Source organism: Panicum virgatum, chromosome 5N (genome assembly GCF_016808335.1).
Source record: "Panicum virgatum strain AP13 chromosome 5N, P.virgatum_v5, whole genome shotgun sequence".
NCBI lineage: Eukaryota > Viridiplantae > Streptophyta > Magnoliopsida > Poales > Poaceae > Panicum > Panicum virgatum.
Window position 1 is genome coordinate 15786295 of NC_053149.1, and position 26234 is coordinate 15812528.

The following is a 26234-nucleotide window of genomic DNA, read 5'->3' on the forward strand; positions in this document are numbered from 1 at the left end:
ATGTCCATGCTCAAGTTACTTAGCCTTAACCCCTCTTAATAGTGCGATCACTACAAAACTATAAAACCTATACTAACCTAAGTGTCCTTCTCAACCTTATGACACTTAGGACTAGAAAGATCCTTAGTCTTGACATAAAATTGAGTTGAATACCGAGATCGCCTTTTTGAATAATGAAATTGAGGGGCCTCTTTTGACATATGACCAAATGAGCGATAATGATCTATTAAGCTGCACAAACTCATTAGTCACAATAATGGTTGTCATTAATCACCGAAACATACCTTGAGGGCCTAGATGCTTACAGAAGCACCAACAACTCCTTTCCCACGTATGTCCTTTGCTCTCGCCTTCTCCTCAACATCAAGAGTCCCTATGAGTCCATCTATTGTGAACTCCTGTCTCTTATGTTTTAGAGAAGTAGCAAAGTCCCTCCAAGAAGGTGGCAGCTTAAAGATTATACCTCCAGCCACAAACTTATTGGGTAACACACATGGGGACTCTTTGCTGCAATTTTTGAGATCTTTTGCCAGAGTATGTATTTCATGAGCCTGTTCCACTACAGAACGGTCTTCGACCATCCTGTACTCAAGGAACTGCTCCATGATATACAACTCACTCCCGGCGTCAGATACTCCATATTAAGCATCAAGAGCATCCCACAAAGCTTTGCCAGTTGGCAGCCGGATATAAGAATCCACCAGGTTATCACCGAGAACACTAATGATCAAGCCTCGAAAGAGGATATCAGCCTCATCGAACGCACTCCCTTCCTCTGGAGAGAATTGTTCAGGCTTACCCTCTTTCACATGGATCACTCTCGATAGTGTTAACCACAGTATAAGCCGCTCTTGCCAACGTTTGTAATTTGAACCATCAAAAGGTGATGGTTTGATTGATGCAGCAAAGCTAGATACCGAAAGCCTATTAACACAATCAGGTTTTTGGATTGTTAGAAATCTAGGCAATTTTCGGTATATTTTAATTCCAAAATTAAATGTATAAACTAGCAATATTTCTATGACTTTAAGGAGTAAAACATGTTTATACTTATCACACATATAAGCATAAACAATATAAATAACCAAAGTTTCAGGGAGTACCCTAAAGCGGGGCCGTTGCCGGAGGCATTGGCTGCGCTGTTACCAACTGGAGTAGACATCTACTCGGTTGGCCTCAGTCGAAGTAGTCGAACTAAATCGGTGCAGGAAGAAGTTCGCAGTGCAGTCCCACGAACGGTCACCAAGATGTAGTCGACGTAGTCGTTCGGCCACCAGAATGTAGTCGACGTAGTCGTTCGGCTCGTCCACCAGGAAGTAGTCGTACAATCGGGCAAAGCCTTAGTATTTTTGAGCAGTCACGCTAAAGCGTTACCCAAAAACCTGATTGCCCGCCTATCCCGTGCAGGATCTCAAGGCGAGCAAGGTTTCGGAGGCCTGCTCACGCTAATTCTGTGCGCGCAGAAATTAGCGTTGGGGAACTCAGTTGTTGCAACTGGAGAGGGAGAAGAGAGGAGCCGAGTTGCCTCAGTGCTCTGGTGCAGGATGGATGAGGGGAATGGCACTCCTTATATAGTGACTCAGGTGCTCAGGATCGTTGAACCTGGACACCATCAGAGTCATTTAGGTGATGCGGTTATGGCCATTAATTACAGATTTAATTGCACGTTTAATCGCACGATTAATTGCTGTCAACGGCAAAATAGCCATCGCGCCGCGCCGCGCCGCGCCGCGCCCCGGCCACGGCCCCGGCCCCGGCCCGGCCCGGCCCGGCCCGGCGAGGCGAGCGAGCGCGCGCGCGCGTGTGGTTCACCGTCCTCCTCTTACCGGCTTCACAAGTGGTGTACAAGAAGTCCACCTTTTAAGTCGGTTGAGATCCTCCTCAATTCCCGGTACGGAATTAAACATTGATTCCCTAGCATTAATAGTGGGCTTTAAATTCTTTTAATGCTTTAGAATAAATGGGCCAAGCCCATTACTCCAACAAAGACCACACACTTCCTTGCAGACAGTGTCAATGTCATTCAGTATTACAATAAACTGGAGCAGTAGAAAATAACAAACTTAAACAATATGGCAACCATGAACCGAGGTCTTTGCTACCTGCCCAACCACTAAATAGTGAACCATATATAAACTAGTCTCAGCCTCAAATAGAGCAGTATTTTACCACCTGGGATGGCAAATTTTGCTTGGCGAAACAAATGACAGAGAAGGCAGCATAAACCTTCTGTGGGAGCTCACCGTAACCCAGCTGGAAATGCCATTCACTAGGCAAACAGCAAACTGATGCAACACAAGCAAAACGGAAACAAACTACGCAGATAATCGCACGGCATTCCCTTAAATCCACTAGGTATTATACCACACCCAAGAAAGCACCTGTTTGCCCCACTGATTTGAGACTCCCAATCTGATAAATTTTATGGAGTATTTGATGCAATAGTAAAGTGTACGTGAGTCACGCACGTGTTAAAAACAATCTAGTGAATACGTGTTTTATTTTTACAGAACAATCTATTTGACATTTGAAACTATATCCAGGTGCATCTAGTGTAAACCTATCATTGATTTTTAAACATAGGTGTAATAATACAAACTCCAATTACCCAAGTTAGTTAAAGCCATTGAAACATCTAGCGATTCTAACCAAATTATCAGGTGAAAGTGAACAGCACTCAACTTTACAGTTAGCCTAAACATAATACCAAATATTTGCTATCACTACATAACACATCACTATCCTAACTGCTTCTGCTACTTAGACAACTACGAGAGGAGTAATCCACTTCTTATTAGGCTTATTCGACGTGTTGTTCTTGATTGACATGGTGACGTTGTCACTTTGACAGCCACAGGACTGGCTACCACCTTAACTTTATTATGACTATTGACTAATGGAGTTACCTGAGTTAGAACCACAGGGTCTGAATATCAAAGGTAAACCTTCTTGCATACATGTGGCAGCTGACACCACAACCTTCTGGAACATGGAATCAGACATCCAATTACAAAATGCATAGGACAAAGCTGCTTCTTGCTTTCTCACTAAAAAGCAATGGGCAAATGCATAGGACAAAGCTGGTTTATTCACAGATTTCAGGATAAGAGAACTAACACACTTTCCATTATTTTTTCCTTTCCGGCGTACATGAATAGTCTGATACCTAAGTCTCACAAAAAAACAACTTCCTCAACAGGAAGAACTATATTCAGGCAAGGTTCTTAGGTATGGTCATATTTTATTCACAGCTCATACCATCAGACAGAAATTTGATGGTATTAGCGTAGAGAAAAATCATAGCCATGTGAATGCACATGGTTCTTTTTTAAGGAATGTGAATGCACATGTCTATATATAGGGAGGGATATAAACTTGAAACAACAAATCTAACATTCTTTAGTGAACGGATGAACGCGGTTGCTGCTTAAGCTTAACGCATTAAGAAAAGCCGGTGCTGAAACATGGAAGCGAAGTGAGGGAGGGCCCATCTGGAGTCTAGATGCGGACCTCTGGAGGCAGGGCTGGTCGTCAGTGCAGGGTGCGAGGAGGGCTGGCGGCGTGCGTGGCGCAGATACTGGGCGCGGGTGAGGGCCGTAGCGCATGTCCACGTCGAACCCAAACTCCCGGGCCGCCCTCTCCCGCTCCTCCGCCTCCTGATGGCGCCTGTTAGAGAACTGGCAATTTTCAGTATATTTTAATTCCAAATGTTATTATAAATTTTATGGCATAAATAAGTGATATTGTGCTAATAAAATATGTGCACGTGTTCATGTTATTCTCACTAATAAACATGAACAAAATAATAAACCAGAATTGGTTTAGAGTGTACCCCAAGGCGGGACCAGTGCCGGAGGCACCGGGTGCATCGTTCCCATAACTGGACATTGTGTCGGTCAGGGCTGTTCGATGTAGCCGAACTTAGTCGATGCAGTGCAAATGGCCGTCGGGAAATAGTCGAGACGATCTTGATGTTCACTTGGGGAACACAGGTACGACCACCAGGAAGTAGAGGACGTATGCGTTCAGCCAACAGGAAGTCGAGGACGTAAACATTCGTTCGGCCCCCGGGAAGTAGACGAAGTAGTCGATCAGGGAGCGAGCAGTCGCGTCAAGACGCTCCCCAAAAACCTGATTGCCCCGCTATCCCGAGCAGGATCTCAGCGTTGTAGATGTTTCGGAGGCCTGCTCTCGCCAGAACTGTGCTCGCAGCGCTAGCGATGGGGATTGCAGAAAGCAGCTGAGGGAGAAGGGAGAGGTCTCCTAAGCGGAGTACCTGAGAGCTTGAGAGTGTTGTATTAGAATGAGAGGGGCTGGTCTCCTTTTATAGGCGATCCTAGAGGAAGGGGGATGAACCTGGACACCTCTAGGTGTAACAATGGCCATTAATTTGCACCATTAACCGGTAATCAATCCTCTATTTTAATCACTATTTATTACCCAGCCATCACTCTCCTCAATTACAACATGATATTAACATCCTCATGACTCTCTAGCATTAGTAGTGAGCTTTAATTCTTTTCCATTGAATTATTGAATAATTTGGCTAGAAAGCCCTCATATTCCAACAGCGCCTCCTCTCATCGGCTCCGGCGCCATGATCCGCGACGAGGGCCTCGACGGGGGAGACAAATCAGACTGAATCGAATCTAACGGATCCGACACAGTGGCGCCGCTACCAAAAGCGAACAGCGATCGGGTGGCCGTGGAGCACAGGCGCGACCTTCTGGTGGTCCCATCTGGCTGTCGCCGCCGAGGACGAATTGCATTTGATGCAATTGGGAACCGCCTCTGCTTGCTGGCCGCCTAGTCCTCCTGCCCCCTCCCGCCCTCTCCCCCGTCCGGTTCGAAGCCATAGAAAAGAGAGTGTGGGTTTGCCCGGTTTGCGGACACCAAGCGACCGATCGGGTTGAGTTGAGCCGGGCGGCCGAACTGAGCCGAGCAATTTGACAAGTCAAATACCCTTCCCCGCCTCCTCTCCCCTCCCGTTCCGTTCCCGTCTACCTCCTCTCCTCTCCACAGCGCAAAAAACAAGATTACAAGAATCCCCGGCTCGGCTGGTCCAAGAAGCCAAGCCTCTCCTGCTTCGGCGACATGGACGAGTCCTCCGCCTCCTCTCTCGTCCGGAAGGCCTACCACCGCTCCGCCATCCCGATGGAGGAGACGATCCCCTACGCTCTGCCACGCCAGTGGTTCGACTTCTGGCAGAGTGGACAACCTCTCAAGATTGGATTTGATTGGGGAACAGGAAGGGCTTCAGCAACCCCAAGAACCCTTATCCTGAGGTAAGTGAGGCCTTCGCCGCCGGAACAACTATCGCCGACTGCAAGGATCCCGGAGCCAGGAGGGTGCTACTCGACTTCCTCCGTAAGTCCGCTGTCGTCCTCGACGACGAGGGGGCGCCGACGCACATCTTCGCCTTTGTTAGGAATCGAGGTGGCCCAAATACCCACTAACCTGAGGATCTACACCTAAGACACACACCAACTCACTTTAGAGTCGGTTAGTCTTTTCAATTTCTAGCTACTTAGTGTATGGTCCGTTCGACGGCAGAGTCGCTTTCTCGGTTCCGGGTGGCAAAGTCTACCAACAGATGAAGCTGGCTTCCGGGAGACAGAGCCTTCCTTCGATGAAGCCCAGACCTTATGTGATCCCGGATGGCAGAGCCAACCTACGATAGATCACAACTTATACACTAAATAATTAAAAACTGGGAGACTAATACTTACAAAACACTTATTTTATTACAACACAATAGTATTACACAAGACACTCTTTATTGGCTACCTAGAACTCACCCTCTCATACTCTCACCTACCTATCTACCTTGCTCTCATCTACCATGGTCTTGGCTGGATGGCATGGGGGTCTCTATTTATAGGGTTACAAGGCTATTGGATTATTGACATGTGGCAAAATCATAGCTCTTGATCTAAATTCTACACTCTTCCATGAAAATATCTAGTCCTAAAAATATTTTTAATTTATTTTATTTAGATATTCTAGAGAACTTCATGAAAAATATTTTATCCTTGAATTGTGGAGAAGAGTGTAGAAGTTTGACTTTCTTCATTTAACAGCCTTCTATTAGGTTGATACCCATGGATTCCTCTTCTCCCCCACGCTGTATGGGGGCATGGACGAGGACGCCGTGAGGCGGGTGTTCGAAGGCTCTTGCGGCAGCTTCTACGCCATCACCGCGGTGCGTCGCTGCCGGCACCGCGAGGAGCGCACCCTCGGATTCCTCGAGAGGATTAAATCTCGGGCGGAATGGCTTTTTGGATGGTATGGCGCGGCGCCCGCAGACGTCGAGGCAGCGGCCGACGGCGGCGACCTGCGGACGAACTTGCCCATTATGCCTGCTCACCTGGCGCACGACCGAGGTGTTTCCTTAGCTAATTCTGCCCTTCTTGTTCAGTTTCCTAGATCGAACGCAATAGTAACATCATGTTCTGTGGCCGATTGGTGATCAAATGCTTTAATTCTGCTGGTCTACCGTGTCGTTATGTTGTTGATTGGTGATCAAATGCATGTTCTTGAATGCATGTTCTGCTCGGTGGCTTCTTTGTAAACCTAGCTTTGTTCTTGAATCTTGATTGGTGATCAAATGCATGTTCCTGATTTGCAAATTACATCATCATTGCTACGTACTTCTTTTCAATTGTTTGATTTGTTTTTTATTCGCAGTGGTTGGATCTCTTCCCAAGGCAGAGTTGATCGGAGATCTCGTACTCACCTCCTGTTCTGCGCGCTTGCACTGGACTGGAGAGAGATCATCCCAGCAGGGTCATCCCAATCCCAGCCCAGCAGCACACTGTTTCACACGGGCACGGATGCCTTACCGGATTCTGTGTGGCATGTCATCTAGGAGACCTCGGCGGGAACTTGCGTGCTTCCGCTGTTCATGGTGAGTTTCAGGCAGACCCGACTGTCCCAAGAGCTCGCTCTCAAAAAAAAAAAGGCCAGGATCCCCCGCTTGAGAATGCAGAAGGCTTTGCAAGAGTGACAGGTTACAAAGAACTGGACAAATCGTTAGCTTTTGCGAGTGTTCAGCGGTTACAAATGAACTATCTCCCTGAAATGCAGAAGTTGTATAGTTCAATGTTCAGCTTTTATCCATAGCTTTAGCTTGACATTGCCTTCCATTTGTGAACTTGTCAGTGTAGATTTTGGGCAGCGCTGATTAGATGAAGTCCGTTTAGACTTTCAGCAGCTTAGTTTTGATGAACCAAGTGTTGTATGTTAGAACTATTGGATCGATTAGGATGTAGATCGATAGGTTAGACATACTTTCTATGTGACCTCTGCGACCTCCATGGCACGTCGTCGTCGAGGTACGCAGGAGCGGTGGCGTAGCATGGCGCAGTCGAAGGTGGCGTGTTGCAGTAGCTGGCGCCGGTGGAACTTCCCGCCGCTTCAGCACATCCCCCGATCAGCTAGGGTTTCTGTTGATCAGGGCGACGAACTTTGGACCGTGTGACCCTAACCCCCACCTCTTCCTTTTATATGTGTGCTACGCGACGGGAGCCCACCAGTCTTCCACGGGCTGGGCGCCCCCAATCAGGGCGCGAGTCAAGGCCCGTTTGGTCCGTTGGGCCCAAACGGTAGAGATCAACACTAACATTCTCCCCCTTGATCTCATCTCGTCTTTTAACTTATCTCAATCTTTACTTTCTTCATTTTTGATTCTTTATCTACCTACTCTATAACGGATTAGTGCATATGAGCATGCCTCATCGTCACGGTCAATAGCCGATGGACTTAACAGCTACAATACACCTCTCGGTTCTGAAATAGATACTTTAACTTTGGGCCCTTTATCATCCGGAAAACATAGGCTGTACCATAAACCCATGTCGACTATGTATTTTCTGTACACACTGGGCGGCAATCCTTTAGTAAGCGGATCCGCAAACACTTTCTGTCATTTAAACTCACAATCCATTTCAATCATGATTCCAGACTTTCTCCTTTACAACGTATAACTTTGTGTCAACGTGTTTGGCACCACAGTTGACTCGTTGTCATAGGAGCAAACTACTTTAATGGTTATTGCTGCTGTCAACCATTATCAACTCCGGGTACAGGTTCTCTTAACCATTTTACCTGTCCCTCGGCCTCGTATCATGCTATACTATATATTTGCATCACATTGATCATAATTACTTTGTTTTGGAGCTTTTCCACACAAAACCTCCAAATATGAAAGTTAGCGACAATTGTGAATTTCGCTACACATTTCACAAGGTCTACTTTTGTACTCACAACCTTTTGATAGTACTTGATCTTTCCAACTTAGCATGAGGCCAGCATTCTCAATTTCAATTCCAGTGATCTATCTCTGGATTGTACTTTTGCCAAAGTAACCCGGATACACAAAACTATGTCAGGGTAAGTTCTTTACTTGCGCGCTTATAAAGCTTCCAACAGCCGAAGCATATGGGACTATTTCTATTTCACATTGGTTCATAGAACACTAAGTTTCCCAAAACTATTACCCATGACGATAGGAACAAGCGTAGGTTTACAAATTTGCATACTACATTTCTTTAGAACCTTTTATGAGTATGCCTTTTCAGTAACCATAATACCCCTTTCTTTTATCTCGATGAGTCTCAATTCGTATAATGAAAAACTCATCACCGAGATCAAAAACTTGAGGACAAGAATTCTTTATCTATAACAGCATATTATCACCAGCACTAGAAAGTAGGATGATATCTTCATTTAAGATGTGGAAATCATATTTCCCATTCTTTTGCTTTGATTAAAAACTATTGTCCTCCTCAATCTCTTTAAACCCAAACTTTCTTCTCTTTTTATCTTTTGACACAAGTCTTACTTTATATCTTTTGACACAAGTCTTACTTTATATCTTTCAACATTTCCTCTGGAGTCACATTTCGCTTTGTAGGTCCATTATAACCTACTGTGATGGCTCTTTTAGGAATCATTCCTTTTCCCATGGACTTAACACATGAAATTCTTATGACTTCTTCAAATGAGGTGGAATCGACATCAATTTGATTTTCTTTACTTTATATAGGGCTGTTGTACCTCCTTTTTGCCAAATGGCAATGGACTAATGAGATCCTGCATAACAAGTTTCTTCTTTACTTTATTCATTTTCTTTGAGAGCTAACAACATGTGTTGTATACAACATCAGCATGTATGAGAAACTTATTGTTCTTGAATCATCGAAGTGGACACAAATTCCCACTTCTCTTCAAGTCTTAGGTCTCCATACCATGCTCCCCCAGATTTTGCCATCTTTTGTAAGGATGGTATATCAATAAATCTCTTTGATTGGGTTCTATCTGTTAAAGACTTTATATGTGCTCTGTAAGCACCATCTTACTATATTTGAGGGTCGTCCAGCATGAATGCTGGAATTTAGCTATTTCTTTACATGTGAGTATCAGTATAGTGACCGTTGTACTCCTCCTGACGATCACATTCATTCTTTAATAGATCATCTCTTGCTTTCAATGCACATTACAGGGGAGTATCTTTCTTAACCGTCTCATATTTCTCCCCCTCGAAATGTGGCTTGAACTTTTCTGCCATAATTTCGAAAACTATTCACAACTTTGTGAATGAGGAATCTTTTATTACTTTATCCACATGATTACGTCATGCAAAACAAAGTAATTTTTTTAATTCGTATGGGAGTACCTGCTACTCATTATATTTTAAGAACTCAACAGGGTCCTTTATTTCATATGATATTTTTTTCATTCATTTCACTTTAAGGACTCAACATAGTCCTTTATTTCAGACCTTTTGCAAGTCACGCTCGCATATCACCTATCTTGAGGTTCATATGTAAATTTTCATTCTTCTTAAAACTCATTGAGTGCTAAATCACTGTGACACAATTGAAGTGCCTGATAAATTCTAGAATAGCAAAGCAACTCCAAACTTTTCTCCCAGTGTGGGATAGGCCAGCACATGAGTCATCACAACTTTCTCCCACCATGCGGGATTAGCACTATGTCAACTTTACCCCGTCATGCGGGTATTGTTTCATACTTTTTCCAGACACAAATGTCAGGATTGGCTCATATCAAATTCTGAAATAAATCTGAATATTTCATGACACACATGCTTAATCCGACGTTGGTCAAATTAAACATGTATGACTTATCATAATTTTGAATGAACTCAAAATGAATTATACTCGATAGAGAGTACATAAGAGATATTTCTCAAAACAATCTCTTATTGCTCTATCTTCTTTTCCTTGGATCAATATCCATAAGTACTTTTCTTTTTTAAGACATTCTTTAAAGAGAATACACTTTTTCTTGTGATGACTTTCTTTCTTTATGAGTCGCAAGTACTCAGTTCATTTTCTTTTGTCCCTTCAAGAAGGACTACATGCAAATCTTTGTCTGAACATACAATAATTAAAACTTTAAGTTCTATTCTATATCACCGTTGGGCAGAAATAGAATAAAATATCTTCCTTTTACGTTAATTCCACATCACTGTTGGGTAGAAACGGAAATAATGTGTGGAAAATTCAATTACTTTAAAACCATATATCTTCTCCTCAAAATTAAATTCTCGCATTGGTTCGAATTTAATTAGAGGGTAATTAACTTTGTCGCAGCAAAAACTAGAAAATACATATCTCTAGTTTAAGAGTAGTTCTTTATCTATTCTCTGAAAATGGTCACTTTGATGCAACATATACCAGAGACTTTAAATTTTAAGCTATGACTCATAAAAAATATAATATTGTTATCATCAACGTTGGTCAAAAAATAACAATACTATAATTAACTTTAAATTTTCTCTCCTTTGAGAATTATCTTTATGATTCCAGTGATGCTCAACTTTGAGACTTCAAATAGCAAAATAATGCCAAAACTCAACTTTGATTTTTAACAGCGGAAGCTTTTCTGAAGATTAAACTTTAAATGTAGCTTTTACCCACAGGGAAAAACTCATCTAAGATCTTTTAAACTATTCTTTCAATTAAATCTTCTCGTTGGTTCTGACTTAATTGAAAGATAGCAAATGTATAACAACGAAAATCTTTTCCTTTCCTTTATGGCAGCGAAAAACTTTTCTTTCTTTATGGCAGCAAAAAACTTTTTCTTTCTTTATTGCAGCGGAGAACTTTTCTTTCATTTCAGAAGTAATTAAACTTCTAAACAATTCTTTATACTGATTTACTCTCTAAACAATTTATCCCGTTGGTTCAAAATTGAGTAGAGACTCAAACTATACAAAATGCAATAAACATTTACTGAAAAGGGCTTCTGAAATAGAAAACTGAGCTCTTTCCTTCACTGTGCACTCGGCCCAGTTAAGGAAAATGGCCAAGGCCCCACGGTCTTTGCGCAGCCCAGCAACTAGCACACTGCCCGCTCCGCTCACCCTGTTGGTCCCGCCTGGGCCTAAATCCCAGCAGCCAACCATCGGGCTGCCGAACCGGCCCGGCATCGCGCGGCTCTCCCACCCGCATGGGCTCAAATCAGTGCAGCTAGCCCAGCGGCGATCTCTACCGTTCGCTTGATCCAACGGTGGACCGCACCGATCAGGGTATAAGGCAACGGAAACCCTAACCCTGGTTTCCCTGCCCCAGCCGGCCCGAGTTGGTGGCGGCGCCGCCGCCTGCAGTCGCCGACCCGTTGCGAGCTCCTGTCACCGGCAAGCAGCCAGTACCCTCCCGAGCCTTCTTTCTTCCATTCTCCTCTTTCTTTCTGCTCGAGACGAGCGACGGCGACCCTCACCGGCGGCCGGTGGAGCAGTAGCCGGGCACTACTGCGAGGATCCTCGCCGGTGCGCACATATGGCCATGCCGCGCGCTACACAATCCGCCACCATGCCAAAACCGGCGGCCCCGAGGCTTCTTTTCTATGTTCTTCCCCCGACCCGAGCCGTGCTCAAGCCATAGCTCGCCTGTGCCGGCACCCTTGCGGGCCTTCTCGTCGGCGCCGCGGGCGACCAAGTCGCGCGCGGCTCCGTCGAGGAGCTTCGCCGGGGTGCACTCAGGGTGAGCGCGCGCCCATGGGGCGGCTCACCGAGGTGAGTCACCTTGACTGTTAGGGTTAGAATTCTCCTTTCTTTTTTTTCTTCATCTATTCGAGATCGAATTGTTTCTCTCTTGTCTTTATTTCTTCCAGTTCGCATCAAAATGACGCTCTCTATCGAATCCACTAGACCAACTAGGGTTTGGGGTCAGTTTGCTTTCTCGATCCGAGATCGATTTGGTTTCTTTCTTTCTTTTCCTCTGTCTCTTTCGATTCATGACCGAATCCAATCCATCTCAATCTACACACTAGATCGAGGCTCTTGATACCAATGTTAGAACTATTGGATCAATTAGGATGTAGATCGATAGGTTAGACATACTTTCTATGTGACCTCTGCGACCTCCATGGCACGTCGTCGTCGAGGTATGTAGGAGCGGCGGCGTAGCATGGCGCAGTCGAAGGTGGCATGGTGCAGTAGCTGGCGCCGGTGGAGCTTCCCGCCGCTTGAGCACATCCCCCGATCGGCTAGGGTTTCTGTTGATGGGGGCAAAGGGCGACGAACTTTGGACCGTGTGCCCCTGACCCCCACTTCTTCCTTTTATATGTGTGATGCGTGACGGGGGCCCACCAGCCTTCCACGGGCTGGGCGCCCCCGATCAGGGTGTGTGTCAAGGCCCGTTTGGTCCGTTGGGCCCAAACGGTGGAGATCAACACTAACATTGTATCCATCTTCTTCATGGGCAGAGCTAGCGGTGGGTCTACCTAGACCCCCCACAAACAATGGAGCCCCCCTTGAGCCCCTTCTCCATTTTTGAGGATTAAAAATGAGGAAGAAGAAAGGAAGGGAGAGGAAGAAGAAACTCAGCCCCCCTTGATATATTCCTAGATCCGCCACTGATCTTCTTCTTTGGTTACCACCTTTTTGGTGAGGCGGAAATATGGCATGAGCATCATGAAGCTCTTTTTTTCCCCCAAAAGTAATATCATGAATCTAGAGGCTTACAATCTGAGGGCTGTGGTTTGTTGAACGTGTTTTCAGTTTTTGTAAATTGTTGCAGATTTGTTTACGCAAATGCACAATTGTATTGTTCATGATACTCATGATTATTGTTCTCAAATTCTTTACAGTGTCTGGTCTACTAAAATACTTGTAGCTTTTGTTCCTACCGATTGCAATTAAGGTTCAGTTTTATCGCTGTGTCGTTGTTCCTTTTGCTCATCTGTTCACAATACATAAACCTTATTGATAAAAAGGTGGTATTTCAGGAGTTGGACAATTTCCAAACATCATTCAGATCTCTATATTTTTTGCACTTGCCCCTAGTTAAATTGATTGTGATAGTAAGGGCAAAATCTTGAAGTTTGAAAAAAAAACGAGGGAAAAACTACAATTGCTAGGTGCAAGAACACCAATCATAAAGGTATATGTGCTTCACTCCCTTCAATAAGAGTGCATTCAATTTAATTTGAAATATAACATCTGTATAACTGAGACAAGTTAGGATCATGGCACAAAATATGGCAAGAAGTATCTCATTTCCATTTTATGATATCAGTGAAGCATTTGGTCCTTCAATTTCTATGCAAAAATTCAGAGAACCCATTGCATCTGATTACTTAACTGAACATAAGGCGAAAAGTATGAACCATTACAATACATGAACTCTTGCAGTTCAAAACCCATGACTGTAATCTAACAGTGCACCTGATGTAACTCACAACTAACAAACTTCATATACACAGGGTTACGAATGACTCATCGCATTTGGCAGGGAGAAAAATGGCTTGAATGTCAAAACTAGACCAATTACGGACACCATGTTTAGCATCAGGAACAGGATCTGATCACCTGCATTTTGTGTAAATGTAACAAATATATGCACTTAGATTTAGTTTCCTGTAATCATTATAAGATAAGGCAAATGGCAAAGTTGGAGGAACCATGTATATATCCTTTACCTGGTAAGAACAGCTCGCTGATGTGTTTCTGAGCCCATGAAAACCTGTGAAAAGGCAAGAAAACAAGTTAACCGATGTTAATTCATGATTTTATTGTTATGTGGAAAAATAGTTGATTTCTTGACATAAAAGACAAATAGAACCAAAAGAAAATACTTACAGAATCCCTGCTGCTGCTGGAGCGACAGCTTTGAACATTGACATCAGAGTAACAGAGATGCCATTTGCAACACCTCTCTGTTCTTGTGTCTGCGCATGTTTCATCAGAGAAGTGAGAGTCTAGCAAAAATGATGAGCAAATGCATTGTCAGATATGAGGTTATTAGACTGAATTGACACGTACCACTGCAGTGTTCTGCAGAATGTTGCACGCAATAGTAATGGTAGCCTGTTTTGTTCAGATGATACATCAGAATTTATTTGCAACAAAAAAAATTAATCCCTTTTGAAATGACTCAACTTAAAGTTCTAAAAGAAGATAATTGTGCATTATCCGAGAATTCACTAAATTAATGCTCATTTACATCAGCACAGATGATACCAAAGTTTCCCTATTCTAGTTGCCAATGGCGACAAAAGAAACCATAGAAACTTTTCCTCGAGCCATCAAAAGCACTGCTGTCATTGTGTTAGGATGGAATAAAAGATGGTTTATATAAGTTTCAAGAACAAAGAAACAAGGAAAAGGACCAACATGGTCCGGCAAACATGTTCATAGAAACTGGACTTACAGCAAACATGTTCTTCAAAACCGATGCAATGTTGATAAGTATCTTGAGCTCCGGCCCATGTAGGTTGGTCATGAAGGGATATGTTGCAAGGAGAAGTATGGATAAGACCTACTAAACAAGTGTACATTTGAATTTGGTACTAGAAATCTGTTTCAAAAGAATATTTCTTTCCATTTCAAAAGGAAGAATTTGCACTAAAATGATAAATCCTATTAAACCAGAAACTCATTTAAATTAATTACGGGCAATTATAAAGTAAACTGAAGTATCTTGATAAAGCTGGGAATTTGCTTCAATACACCTCTTTTAGAAAAATTTATGCAAGGAGCACCTCTTCAGTCTCCATAAAAAGAATCAATTGATATTCTACACTACATAACATTCAAATATATATATCTAATAATTTTGATTTGATTCATTTTATCGCATTGATACATATTTGTTTCCCCATATATTATAAACTATTTTTAAAGATTCAAATTTCTTTTACAAGAGTGTACAAAAGCAAACCACATGAAGATGCATTTGTTGCATACCGCCGCAGGACGAAATGGCTTGATTGGTCCAAAATACTTGGCAAGGAAAGGATAAATTGCAAGTTGATATACAAGAACACCAAAACCTAAAAATAAAATAAATGAAGTTACTGTCAGCTAAATAATTCAATGAAAATGCTAACAGGAGGTGGTAAATAGGAGTGCTATTTATATAGTAATTTGATTGTGCTTCTCATATTCAGTTATCATTGGCATAAAACTTGGAAAAACAAAACACACCTGAGACGGCCAGAACAGTTCCAACATCCTGGGATGTCAAACTCAGGCCCCGAAATTTTCTGCTGCTAACTGCCCAAAGTGAAAATATCTGAATATAGTTTTTTCACAACATATTAGCATCCCCTTGTGCAGCCTATTACAACCCATTTCAAGGGCCAAAAGTGAACACTACCTCAAGATAAGCTGTGTCATGCAGAGAAAAGATACAGTAGAGGATTACTGCTGACATCAATTGCCAGTTCTTTAGCAGATTCTTTGTTGATTCACCTCTAGATTCTTTAGACTTTCGAGCATCTAAGTCGGAGTCACCAGCTTGTGCCTCCAGTTCATCAATAGCTTCTACCTTGTCATCATTGTGAAAGTGCAGCGTTTCCTGAGAAAACGGGAAAAAATTCTGAGGAACCTTCTCGAGGTCTTTAGAAGGTTTCAAAAGAAATTTTTTTCGTGCAAGAAAAAAAATGTTGCACTGAATGGAGACATATAGGTCCAAATAAAATTTCATTTATTTTCTTGAAAGGATGTAGCTAGTTAGATTTCCAAGAGAAAAATTAAAAGGGAGATGAGGTGGTATACCGGAAGCCAAATGCATGCAATACAAGATCCAGCTGCTAGTACCGATATGACGAAGCAAGGGAGGAAGTATGGAAACCTGAAAATACATCCAAATTTAAAGGTCTATCTAGACTGAAAACCACAGAAAACATATTATAGTAATAGTATGATTATAAGAAATTTACCTCCCAAATATGGACTCTTCAGAGAAAAGATTGGGGTACTTTTTTGCTGGCTAATAAAGCATAGAGGATAGATAATGTTAGTCATATATTTTTGAATAGTTTCTTTATTACACTATAGATGCAAATCTTCTGTGTATATACAGTGAAAATTAACCTAAGGATATAATTATACCAACTTTGTTCCATATACTATGTTCTATTCTTACAATCTTGTTGGATGAAAATGTTTAGCTTCAGCTCGGTTATTATTTTCTGGGGGGCGAGGGGGGGGGGGTGCAGAACAGAACAGCTACAGATACCCTCTTTTGTAACTTTATTGTGCTTTCTTAAGTTCTTCTGCGAACGCATTAGGGATGAATTCTGATGAAGAGATACATGATGCAGGCACAAACTGGTAATCCTCACCTGTGCAAGAAAGCCTCCAATAGCAGGTCCAATAACAAGAGCGATCGCTCGTGACGATGTAACCTAGGACATTATGTTAGACATAAGTTAGCTCCAAGTAAAAATAAGCATTACAAACTGAAGAATTTGCTCAAGGAAGAAGTTGAACACAAAATATAGAAGGGGCTGCTCTTACAAGAGATATTCCTACAGCTTGGTGCTCTTTCCTGCAGACTTCTGAAGCATAGGCCTATAAAATACAGATGCGAGTGTTAAGTGTAATATCATGTATGAGTCAAGGGTAGTTTAGTCCTTTCCTATTCTAGGGTTTGGGTGCTCTCATGTCATGTATATATATCCCCATTTGGGGCTATTCAACACAGATAAGCATTCTCAGTCTTTCCTTCCTCTCTCCGTATTCTAACATGGTATCACAGCTGCGGTTCTAGATCCGGTCCGCCACCCTTCGTCATCCCGCTACGCTGCCCCCGGGAGGATCCATCCTTGCTCCTGGGGGCAGCAAATCCATGCCCCAAACCCATTTTCCCTGTTGTAGGTTGAGTCGAAGCAGCAGAGCAGAGCAGCGTACCAATTTTTTTCCCATCGCGGCCGATCCGGTCGTCCCTGCCCTCATCCGCCCGTCGCCGCCCGGCGTGCCATCCGTCCCAGCCCTCCTCCGCTCTGTCCAGCCATGGGGGCGGTGGCGGTGCAGATCCGCCCGTCGCGGATCGACCGCCGCGCCCGCTCGTCGTCAGGCGTGGGGAGTGGGGAGATCCGTCGCCGCCATCCTCTGTCCACCGCCTGTTGCGGCGGATCCATCCGCGCCCGTCGCACGGCGCCCGTCCGCGCCGTCGTCCTCCGCCACCGCCCGTCGTGGCCTCCCTCCCTCCGCCCGCGCGCCGTCTGCGCGTCGCCGGCCGCCGTCGCGGCCACCTCCTGCCGCCACCGCGCGCCGTCTGCGCGCGCGCGGCCCCTGTCCGCTGGCCGCCGTTGCAGCCTCCTCTCGTCCCGTCGTGCCGCCGCCCGCCGCCTCGTCTTCATCGATTGCCGCCCATCACAGCTCTTCATCAGTGCCGCCGTCAACCCCTCCTGCCTGGCTGCCTACCCGTGAGGTCAAGCCAAATGGTCCTGAAAGCGTCATATTGGGCCCCATTTTGGGCTGCTGGAGGCCCGGTTGCGGAGGTTGCTCAACTTTAGTGCTGCTCTGTTCATGTATCCATGTCTTGCTTGCAGCATGCCAGCATTGCATTTGCATCCTTGTGCTAGTATCTACTGCCTATCTGTATCAGTCCATTGCCATCTTTTGTTGCTTGCTTCTTGCTACTTGCTGCTGCCTATCCATAGTATATTGACATATATTTCCGCTATTTATCATCTCCATTGTGCTAGCATATTAGTCAGTGTCATGTTCTTCTGTGTTCATCTAAGTCATTATCAATCCAAGTCCAATTGCATACCTTCAGTTCGTCAATACCGTGCGTGTCCACAAAATTCATTGTCAGATTAGCCAATTTCTTTGTTTTGTTTTATGGTTAGCTGAGTCCCGTCGGTTTAGCTAATCACATCATCATTGTGGTGCGGCAATGCCCTCTTGGTCCCTTTCGGAGCCGTCTTGCTCCACGTCATGATCAATGGCCGTCTATTTGTCGTCATCAACTACCTGTCTCGCCGCTTGCCGTCTTGCAGTGGTGCTTTCTATCTTTGGCTGGTTTGACACATCTCACTATTGTTGTCGAGTTCAAGTCTCCAAAGCAAGGCTCGTGTTGAGGAGTCGACGTACTGGTTTTGAAGACTCGAGGTATTTGCTCAAGTACTGGTTTGTGAAGGCAATACCCTCTTGTGGAGGAGCTCATCTACATGACATGTTCAAGAGTTGCACGCTTCGACGATATCAAGATTTTAGACTTGGATGTATCTTTTTCATGTTTCTTTTGAGTCTAGTGCTTAGTGTCAACTCTCCAAATGCAACATCATTGCATTCACATTGCATTTGAGAGGGGGTGTTAAGTGTAATATCATGTATGAGTCAAGGGTAGTTTAGTCCTTTCCTATTCTAGGGTTTGGGTACTCTCATGTCATGTATATATATCCTCATTTGGGGCTATTCAACACAGATAAGCATTCTCAGTCTTTCCTTCCTCTCTCCGTATTCTAACAGCGAGCAACCATGAGAAAGTAGGACCTAAATATCAGTAAGCTCATTGGGCCAGCCATACCTTGATTGGCCCCAGTATGCCACAGAGCAATCCAAGTAACCCCCTAGTTACAATTGCCATCCAGTAAGTTGTGCTAAGGCCAAAAAGCGTGTTAAACACAACCCTGAAAGGAGAATCAAAATAACTTTTACTTCAGTCCTGTTTGATTGAGTGCGAAGTATATGCTCCAACAATGGGACTGAATATAATGTTCCCTACACTGAGAGGATGCTGATCACAATGCATGGCTTCCTTCCATATTTGTCAGCAAACATGCCCCATGGCACAGCACTGATGGTTCTTCCAAGGAAATAAGTTGCCCCTATAAGATAAATGAAATATATCGGTAAAACACAATCAAGAGCACTGAAGATAAACCATAGTCAAATTAAGATAACCGAAGGTTTACTCAATTAACCGGTGAAAATGACAGAAAACCTGCTCACCAACAAAACCAGCATAGAACCCAATGTCTTGCTCTTCTTTCGCGATTTTCAAGTCTCTGATCTGTTGGATGGCAACAAATTAGGATGAATATTTAATAGAGGTTGTATTTTAATTAACTAAATATTCCAAGTGTTTGGCATGTTACTGAATGTAAAGCTTGTATTTTAAACATTTGCACATACCATGAAGTACAGATACGGGAACAATGACTGGATTGGCAGAGCTGGAAAAGGAAAAATATAAGAGTTTAGCTATTGAAAAGAAAAAAATGATAACAAAAGTAGACATATTTCGGACAGTATAAGACATCCCGTAAAAATGCATTTTAACAAAAAAAAAACATCAGGCCCATCACGTGTGCAGAGTGTTCAAAATGAACGTGTTGGTACTTTCTTAGTTTCATGTCACTAACTTTGCCAATCAATATTACGCTCGAGTTGTACTAGCATGCTTTCACTACAGAGATGCATGCCTGCATGGTGTGAAGAAAAACCGTGAGTGCAGAGGCTGTTTAGGACCACTACTCCTGGTGGTCTCAATTCCTCCTAGTGATGTTGCCAGCCGATATTTGATATCATCCGGTATTCTGAAACCTCAATCCATGGGTGTCAACTGGTAAGCACCAATGAAGGAAAAACAACCAACCACTGACAAACTGGAGTAGTTTCTTCACTGAAACTTGCTCAAGAAAACCCCTAAATAAAACTACCATAACCATAACCTACGCCACGAATAAGCGCCAGCACTTATTTAGGCAGTGCCAAAGATCAGAACAGATCACACTATCAGCAGCACTCGACACATGAGTCCTATGTGCAGATGTTTTGGCATGAAAATGAATTTGTCTCTATCTACTTTTCTAAAATCTAAATGACACACTTTGAATTTTCTGTCTTAAGATGCAAAGCCCTCCTGCGTATTCTTTTGGGAAATAGAAAAACGCTCCGAATCTGACTCTGTCTGAGAATCAGATTCCCATGGTCTATCCACATTGTTCTTGAGTTTGTGACGGTCACGCATGGACACTATACTCGTACCGGCGCAGAGGCAGGAGATCCAGACGTAGAGGAAGGCCGCGTACGGTATCCGGTCAGTGGCCTGCACCCTCCTCTGCTGCCGGCACCCGGGGCAGCGCTCGCGCCACGCCGCCGCCGCCCCGTCGCCGACGAGCAGCGGCGCGCCGTCGCCACCGCTGCCGGTCATGGTCGTCCGGGCAGCAGACGAAGGTCGGGAGCTGGACGAGGACGCCGGTGGGGTACGTGTGGGCTGTGGTGGCTGTCCGGTGGATCCGCCGCATGGAAGCGCCAGGATCGGACATGCTCCTTGGGCAACGAGGAGGTGACCAAGTGGAGTTTAATCGGAGGAGCTGTGCGATGCGCGAGTGCGAATTCTTGGCCTCTGGAGCTGAGCTCCTTCCTTTGTTTTCGGGGTTTTGTCTTGGGTTTGGCTAAAATTAGGAGGCAGGAACAAAGGAAAGGGGTGGCCGGGTCTCTGTCCCGTCCCGTTTGAAACGGCTTCACTGCTGCCAGTACATGTGCAAGGACGACGTTGCATCTCTCTCTCTCTCTCTCTCTCTCTCTCTCTCTCTCTCTCTCTCTCTCTCTCTCTCAGTTGTGCTAGTGCGTTTACTTCGGGGGAAAAAAGTTATGCTAGCTAGTGCGGTCCATTAGAGCTTTATTTTTTTCCAATTTACGTGTAAATGTGATACCTGGGCACCACAAGAGTTCAACAAGGAGTCGGTGTTGATACCTATCGCTAGCAAAGCAAACGTACGAGCGCGCGTACGAGGGGTCACGAGCCGCTCCGGCCACCAGCGGCCGGCGTATGTCCGCAGCTTCCGCGAAGCTTCGTGGCTCCCCGAAACGGACGTGCCAGGAGGCGCAGCAGCTGCGCCGGGGCCACGGCGGCCTCGAAACGGAAAGCCGGCCGGGCTTCATCGGATCAGCTCGATCGCTAGCTCGGGCCCTGGTTTCCTATCATTCCTATCGCACACGATTTCCGAGAAAAGAATCTCACATGTATGGAGTACTAAACGAAGTTTATTTGCAAAAACTTTTTACGGATGTGTGTAACTTTTCACGACGAATCTAATGATAGTAATTAATCGATGATTGGCTACAGTGATGCTACAGTACCATCCTCTAATCGTGCGGTCAAAGGCCTCATTAGATTCGTCTCGCGAAGTAGCGCAGTGTTGTGGAGTTAGTTTTGTAAATTACCTTTATTTAGTACCCCTAATTATTGGTCAAAATTTTTGTGCTACTTGTGCTACTACAAACCAAACAGGGTCTCGATCCCGTTGCACGGTTACGGTAACCGGGCAGCGCTTATTAGTTACTAATTATTAGTCCTAGCATGCATTGTTAGTGTAGAGTGGTAATTTCTCTCGCTACTTGTTTAATTTCTCACTCTCTCTCTCCCTGCTGGTTAATGCCTGGTTTATACTCTCCTTATTAATCGTTGGGAAGCGCTCCGGTAGATAGTTACGGTATTACTGCTGCCTGCTGCCGTTTCTTCAGACTAGTACCGGATTTCTTTAAATTCATTCGGGGTTAATTTGCCTTTTAGAGAGAGAAAAAAGAACAGTTGGGGGGGGGACTTTTTCTCTCTCGCGCGCGCGTACACGCAGAGCTCTTGCCATTTTGCCTAAAAAGAGTAAAAAAGATTCGAGAAAGGATCAGTTGCTGCAAGGTGAATGAATAGACTAAGAAACTAGTATCTTTTATCTGGAGGCCACTGGATGAAACGAGCGAGCGAGAGTGCTACAGGACACGAACACGTACTGCAAACGTACGGGTGGGGTGATGCGCGTGCGCGCCGAAGCTTTTGACGCAGCGGCCGGGTGGCGCTCCGTCTGGAGCTCGCGTGCGTGCGTGCCGAAGAACCAAGAGAAGAAAAACGTAACGCCAGGAACTACCAACAACCGAGAGGAAAGTGTGAGCGGTGCCGGACTGACCGGCGGCGAGGCAGACGACCCAGATGTAGAAGAAGTTGAGGTAGGGGACGCCGGGCCTGGCCTTGCTCGCCTCCTCCAGCCGGCACCCGGGGCACCCCTCGCGGCACCGCCGCCGCCTCATCCTGCTCCTCTCCTCCCGCGCCGCCGGCAGCAGCAGCGGCGCCGCCGCCGCTGGTGAGCCCTCCTCGCCGCCGCCAGCCATTTCTCGACCACCCTCGCTCCCTCTCGCAGCTGCCACACTCGATCGGAAGAAACTAGCTATAATGCAGTGGTGCCAATTCGAAGAGGGTGCGTCCGTTCTTTATAGACCACACGTGAGACGCGTACGACTGTGACATTTCCAGAGGCAAGCGTGAACAGGGCCCTGGCGTGCGTTTCGTCACCAAGGAAAAAAATTTCAGACGGTAAATCCGGTTTACCGGAAAATTTACCGTTACCGGTTGTGTCGGAGAAACGAATTCCGGCGAAATTTCGAATTTTTCAGTTTCAAAATTCAAAAAAAATTCATAAAAAACAAAAACCGGATTTTCCGACTGGATTTCGTTGCTTTCCGGTCAGATTTCGGTGCTTTCCGGTCGGAAAACATTGTTTTAGCAATGTAAAAAAATATTTTGGTATATATGGTATTGCAAAGGAACTATTACACATGTATATATAATTTAAACACGAAATATCCATTCAAATTCCGTAAAAACAATATATCCCTCACATGACTAAACACATATAGATCCGTATATGAAATAGAAATGTAAACTCTTAATAAGTATCCCTCACATGACTAAACACACATAGATTCCGTAAAAATAATATATTCCTCACATGACTATTACACATGTTGGGTTTATTTAACAAAACATGTCCTATATATGATCAGCTTGTATAACTTGGACAATGGACTTGGTATTGTATTATTGCAATGAACCTATGGCTTGTATGACTAGGACAATGAACTTGGTATTGCATTATATTGGATTTAGATTGTGTCTCTTGTATGGACAATTGGACATACATGTTTTAGGTGAATCCTATTAATATTTGGTGTGTGAAATATTTATTATGCTTTGTGAACTGTTATATATGCAAAATTAGACGAAGTGCTGTAAAATTTTTAATTTTTCCTCACTGATTTTACAATTTCCGATCACCAACAACATTTTCCGGTCGGAAAACACCGAAATCCGGTCGGAAAACACCGAAATCCGGAAAGAAAATGTTGAAAACCGAAATTTGAATTTCAAATCGTTTTCCGATCGGAAAATCCGGAAAAAAACAGAAAACCGGTAATTTTCCGTTTCCGAGAACGTCCGGAAAATCATTTTCCGTCGGAAAAGTAAACCCTGTTCGTCACCCGACCGAACAAAAAGGGAGTTACAGTTTAGCTAATAACGTATAGCAATTTTTAGACTTAGTTAAAGTGAAACATTTTCACCTTTGACTAATAATATTTCTAAAAATAATTTATTTTAAATAGAAAGGGTTACATATTAAGATAGTTTGTTTTATTTTTATGTTATCAATCTTTGTGTTTTTTACATCTACAGTCAAAGTTTAAACAGGTTTGATTTAGCTTCGAGAAAACCTACAAAAAACTATATTCTGGGATGGAGGTAATAGTTAAAAGGTAACATATCTGGTGCAAATCATAACTTCGTGAAAACTCGTGCAAACCATGGCAAAAAATTCGTCTAAATTCATCAAAAAAATCACATATGTAGTTGATATGATGATATACAATCTTATAAAATATCTTGTCAAAACTCGACTTCGTTTGTGAGATATAAAAATAACAAATTTCAAGTAGAAATTTGTTATTTTTATATCTCACAAACGAAGTCGAGTTTGGACAAGATATTTTATAAGATTGGGTATCATCATATCATCTACATGTGTGATTTTTTTGGTGAATTTAGATGACTTTTCTGCCATGATTTGCACGAGTTTTCACGAAGACTGTGGTTTGCACTAGATACGTTCCCTAGTTAAAGGGTAAATATGATAAAGAGGGCGTCCAAACCAGACAAGGTTTGTTCTTTGAATGGTTTCAAAGGTAGCTTTATGTTTTTCTAAAAAATAAAAAAATTCCAGTTATATCTATTAAATAAAAAATAATTTATTTTAAATCAAAAAATATGTTCTGAAAATGTAACCTATTTGTTGCTATTTGAATGTTATTTCTTAAAAAATAATAATTATAACTACAAAAAAATGCTAGGAATATGAAAAAAAAATCCGATCAATTGACAAGTAGAGTGCCAATAGATATATTACATTTTTAGAAAAATACCAGTAACGGTTTCATTTTTTATTTAAATGAATTACTTGTGGGTTTTATTTAAATTAAATATTTTAATTTTCATAAAATAAAAATCACCTTTGAAATCACCCAAAGATCAAAATTTATTCAGTTTTGAGAGCTGGATGACCTCTGTTATTTGACTTTGTAACTGAAGTCAGAAAATCAAATTTTTGTGATAGTTGAAATATGTAAACTGAACTTTTCACTTATTATTATCTGGTAATATATATGCATGCAACCGTTGCGGTTCAGACTGGCCGACAGCCGGGTTCGCCTATCATCAAGCTGTCATCATGGCCGCCCGATCTCAGGATGGATTCATGATCGGTCGGTCGGCGTAAAGGTCAAGATCGAGAGAGGACCGATCGAAATCAGAAGCCGCGCGGTGCCCGCACACGACACGAGATCGACATCATGGATTCATGGGGTACCTCGCACGTATCGCCACCAGCCCGGCCGGTCGCCCGGTGGAATACTGGAATGAGGAGCCGACGGCGACGGGTCGGGCGTGGATCTGGGTAGAGGGATGGACGGCGGCGCTCGATCGCTCGCTGTAGCTAGCTCTGTGCGCGGTGCGGCGGTGGTTTCCAGGAAGCTTCCCTCGCTCGATCGCGACCGGCGCCCGCCGTCGGCGGGCGGACCGATCGATCATCGCCGTAGGAACATCGCTACCGGAAACGGCTAATATGTCGTGTGCCAAATAGTTTGTCGTGTGCTAAAAAACGGGCACACGGCAAACAACTACTTTACCGTGTGTCAAAAATAAAACACACGGTAAACCTCACGCACACGGTAAAATTGCATCTTTGCCGTGTGCCAGCCCTAGGAACACACGGTAAAAACCAAACACACGACATATTACTATCTTTGACGTGTGCCGTCCTCAAAACACACGGCAAATCTTGTGCACGTGCCACTCACGTGCGCAGGTGGCGAACGGAGGTGGACGGAGGGGCGACGGAGGTTTACGGCGCTCAACTTTGCCGTGTGCCACCTGGGGCACACGGCAAATATGCCACTTTGTCGTGTGCTACAATTTAACACACGACAAATAAGATACTTCGCCGTGTGTTTTTTTAGCAGCCTCGCAGGCCGGCTTGACACAGGCACATCGTGCGCACAGGCCATTACCCGCCCGCCGATAGCTACCTGCTGGTGACAGGAAGCATTGTGGGGCCCTTTTGTTGCCGGGGCTTGTGCACACTTGCATTGCTTGCTTGCGAGCAGCATGATGCTGTACGTTGTTGTGTAGTAGTACATGAGCACCGGCACATCAGCTTGCCGTCAACCGGACAGCGACATGTGTTCTCTGCCACTGCCCACTGCCACGCCACATCGCCGCGTGCACGTCCTTCTCAAAAAGTACGGACACATAGAGAGGGTACGGGTCCACGGCCGGTTGCTACTCAAGTCCGTTCTGAGTTCCTTGAGAAATTTCAAAATACGGGTCTCAATTTATGAGGGCTTTCAGAATTTGATATCCACGTGTCAATAACTCAGAATTTGATGGCCATAGCCTGTTTAGTTACCAAAAATTTTCACCTCCCCTTTAAACATGTATGAAACACTAAATGTAATTAAATAACAAAACTAATTACACAGTTTGGATGTACACGACGAGACGAATCTTTTGAGTCTAATTAGCATGATTAGCCATAAGTGCTACAGTAACCCACATGTGCTAATGATACGGTCAAAGACTTCAAAAAATTCGTCTCGCGGTTTCCAAGGGAGTTCTGAAATTAGTTTTTTAATTAGTGTTCGA

At 44.0% G+C, this 26234-nt stretch overlaps 2 protein-coding genes across 3 annotated transcripts; one reads left to right on the forward strand and one right to left on the reverse strand.

Annotated features, from left to right (window-relative positions):
• Positions 1-6096: 6096 nt before the first annotated feature.
• Positions 6097-7065, forward strand: LOC120673521. Its single transcript, XM_039954381.1, has 2 exons — positions 6097-6383; positions 6688-7065. The coding sequence occupies exons 1-2, from the start codon at positions 6137-6139 to the stop codon at positions 6909-6911; spliced, it is 471 nt and encodes a 156-aa protein (XP_039810315.1). The 5' UTR covers positions 6097-6136; the 3' UTR covers positions 6912-7065.
• Positions 7066-13505: 6440 nt separating this feature from the next.
• On the reverse strand, positions 13506-22434 carry LOC120673523 (protein ZINC INDUCED FACILITATOR-LIKE 1-like). Of its 2 annotated transcripts, none has more exons than XM_039954383.1 (17): positions 22174-22434; positions 19400-19440; positions 19217-19277; positions 18990-19092; positions 18792-18894; positions 16772-16825; positions 16597-16659; positions 16192-16241; positions 16028-16103; positions 15627-15827; positions 15455-15542; positions 15215-15300; positions 14679-14786; positions 14291-14335; positions 14108-14196; positions 13948-13991; positions 13506-13837 (listed from the first exon to the last, which is right to left on the reverse strand). In XM_039954383.1, the coding sequence occupies exons 1-17, from the start codon at positions 22373-22375 to the stop codon at positions 13734-13736; spliced, it is 1518 nt and encodes a 505-aa protein (XP_039810317.1). In that variant the 5' UTR covers positions 22376-22434; the 3' UTR covers positions 13506-13733. The 2 variants fall into 2 exon arrangements, with proteins under 2 accessions (XP_039810317.1, XP_039810318.1); XM_039954384.1 differs by lacking the exon at positions 22174-22434 and adding an exon at positions 20255-20790.
• Between the last annotated feature and the right edge of the window lie 3800 nt (positions 22435-26234).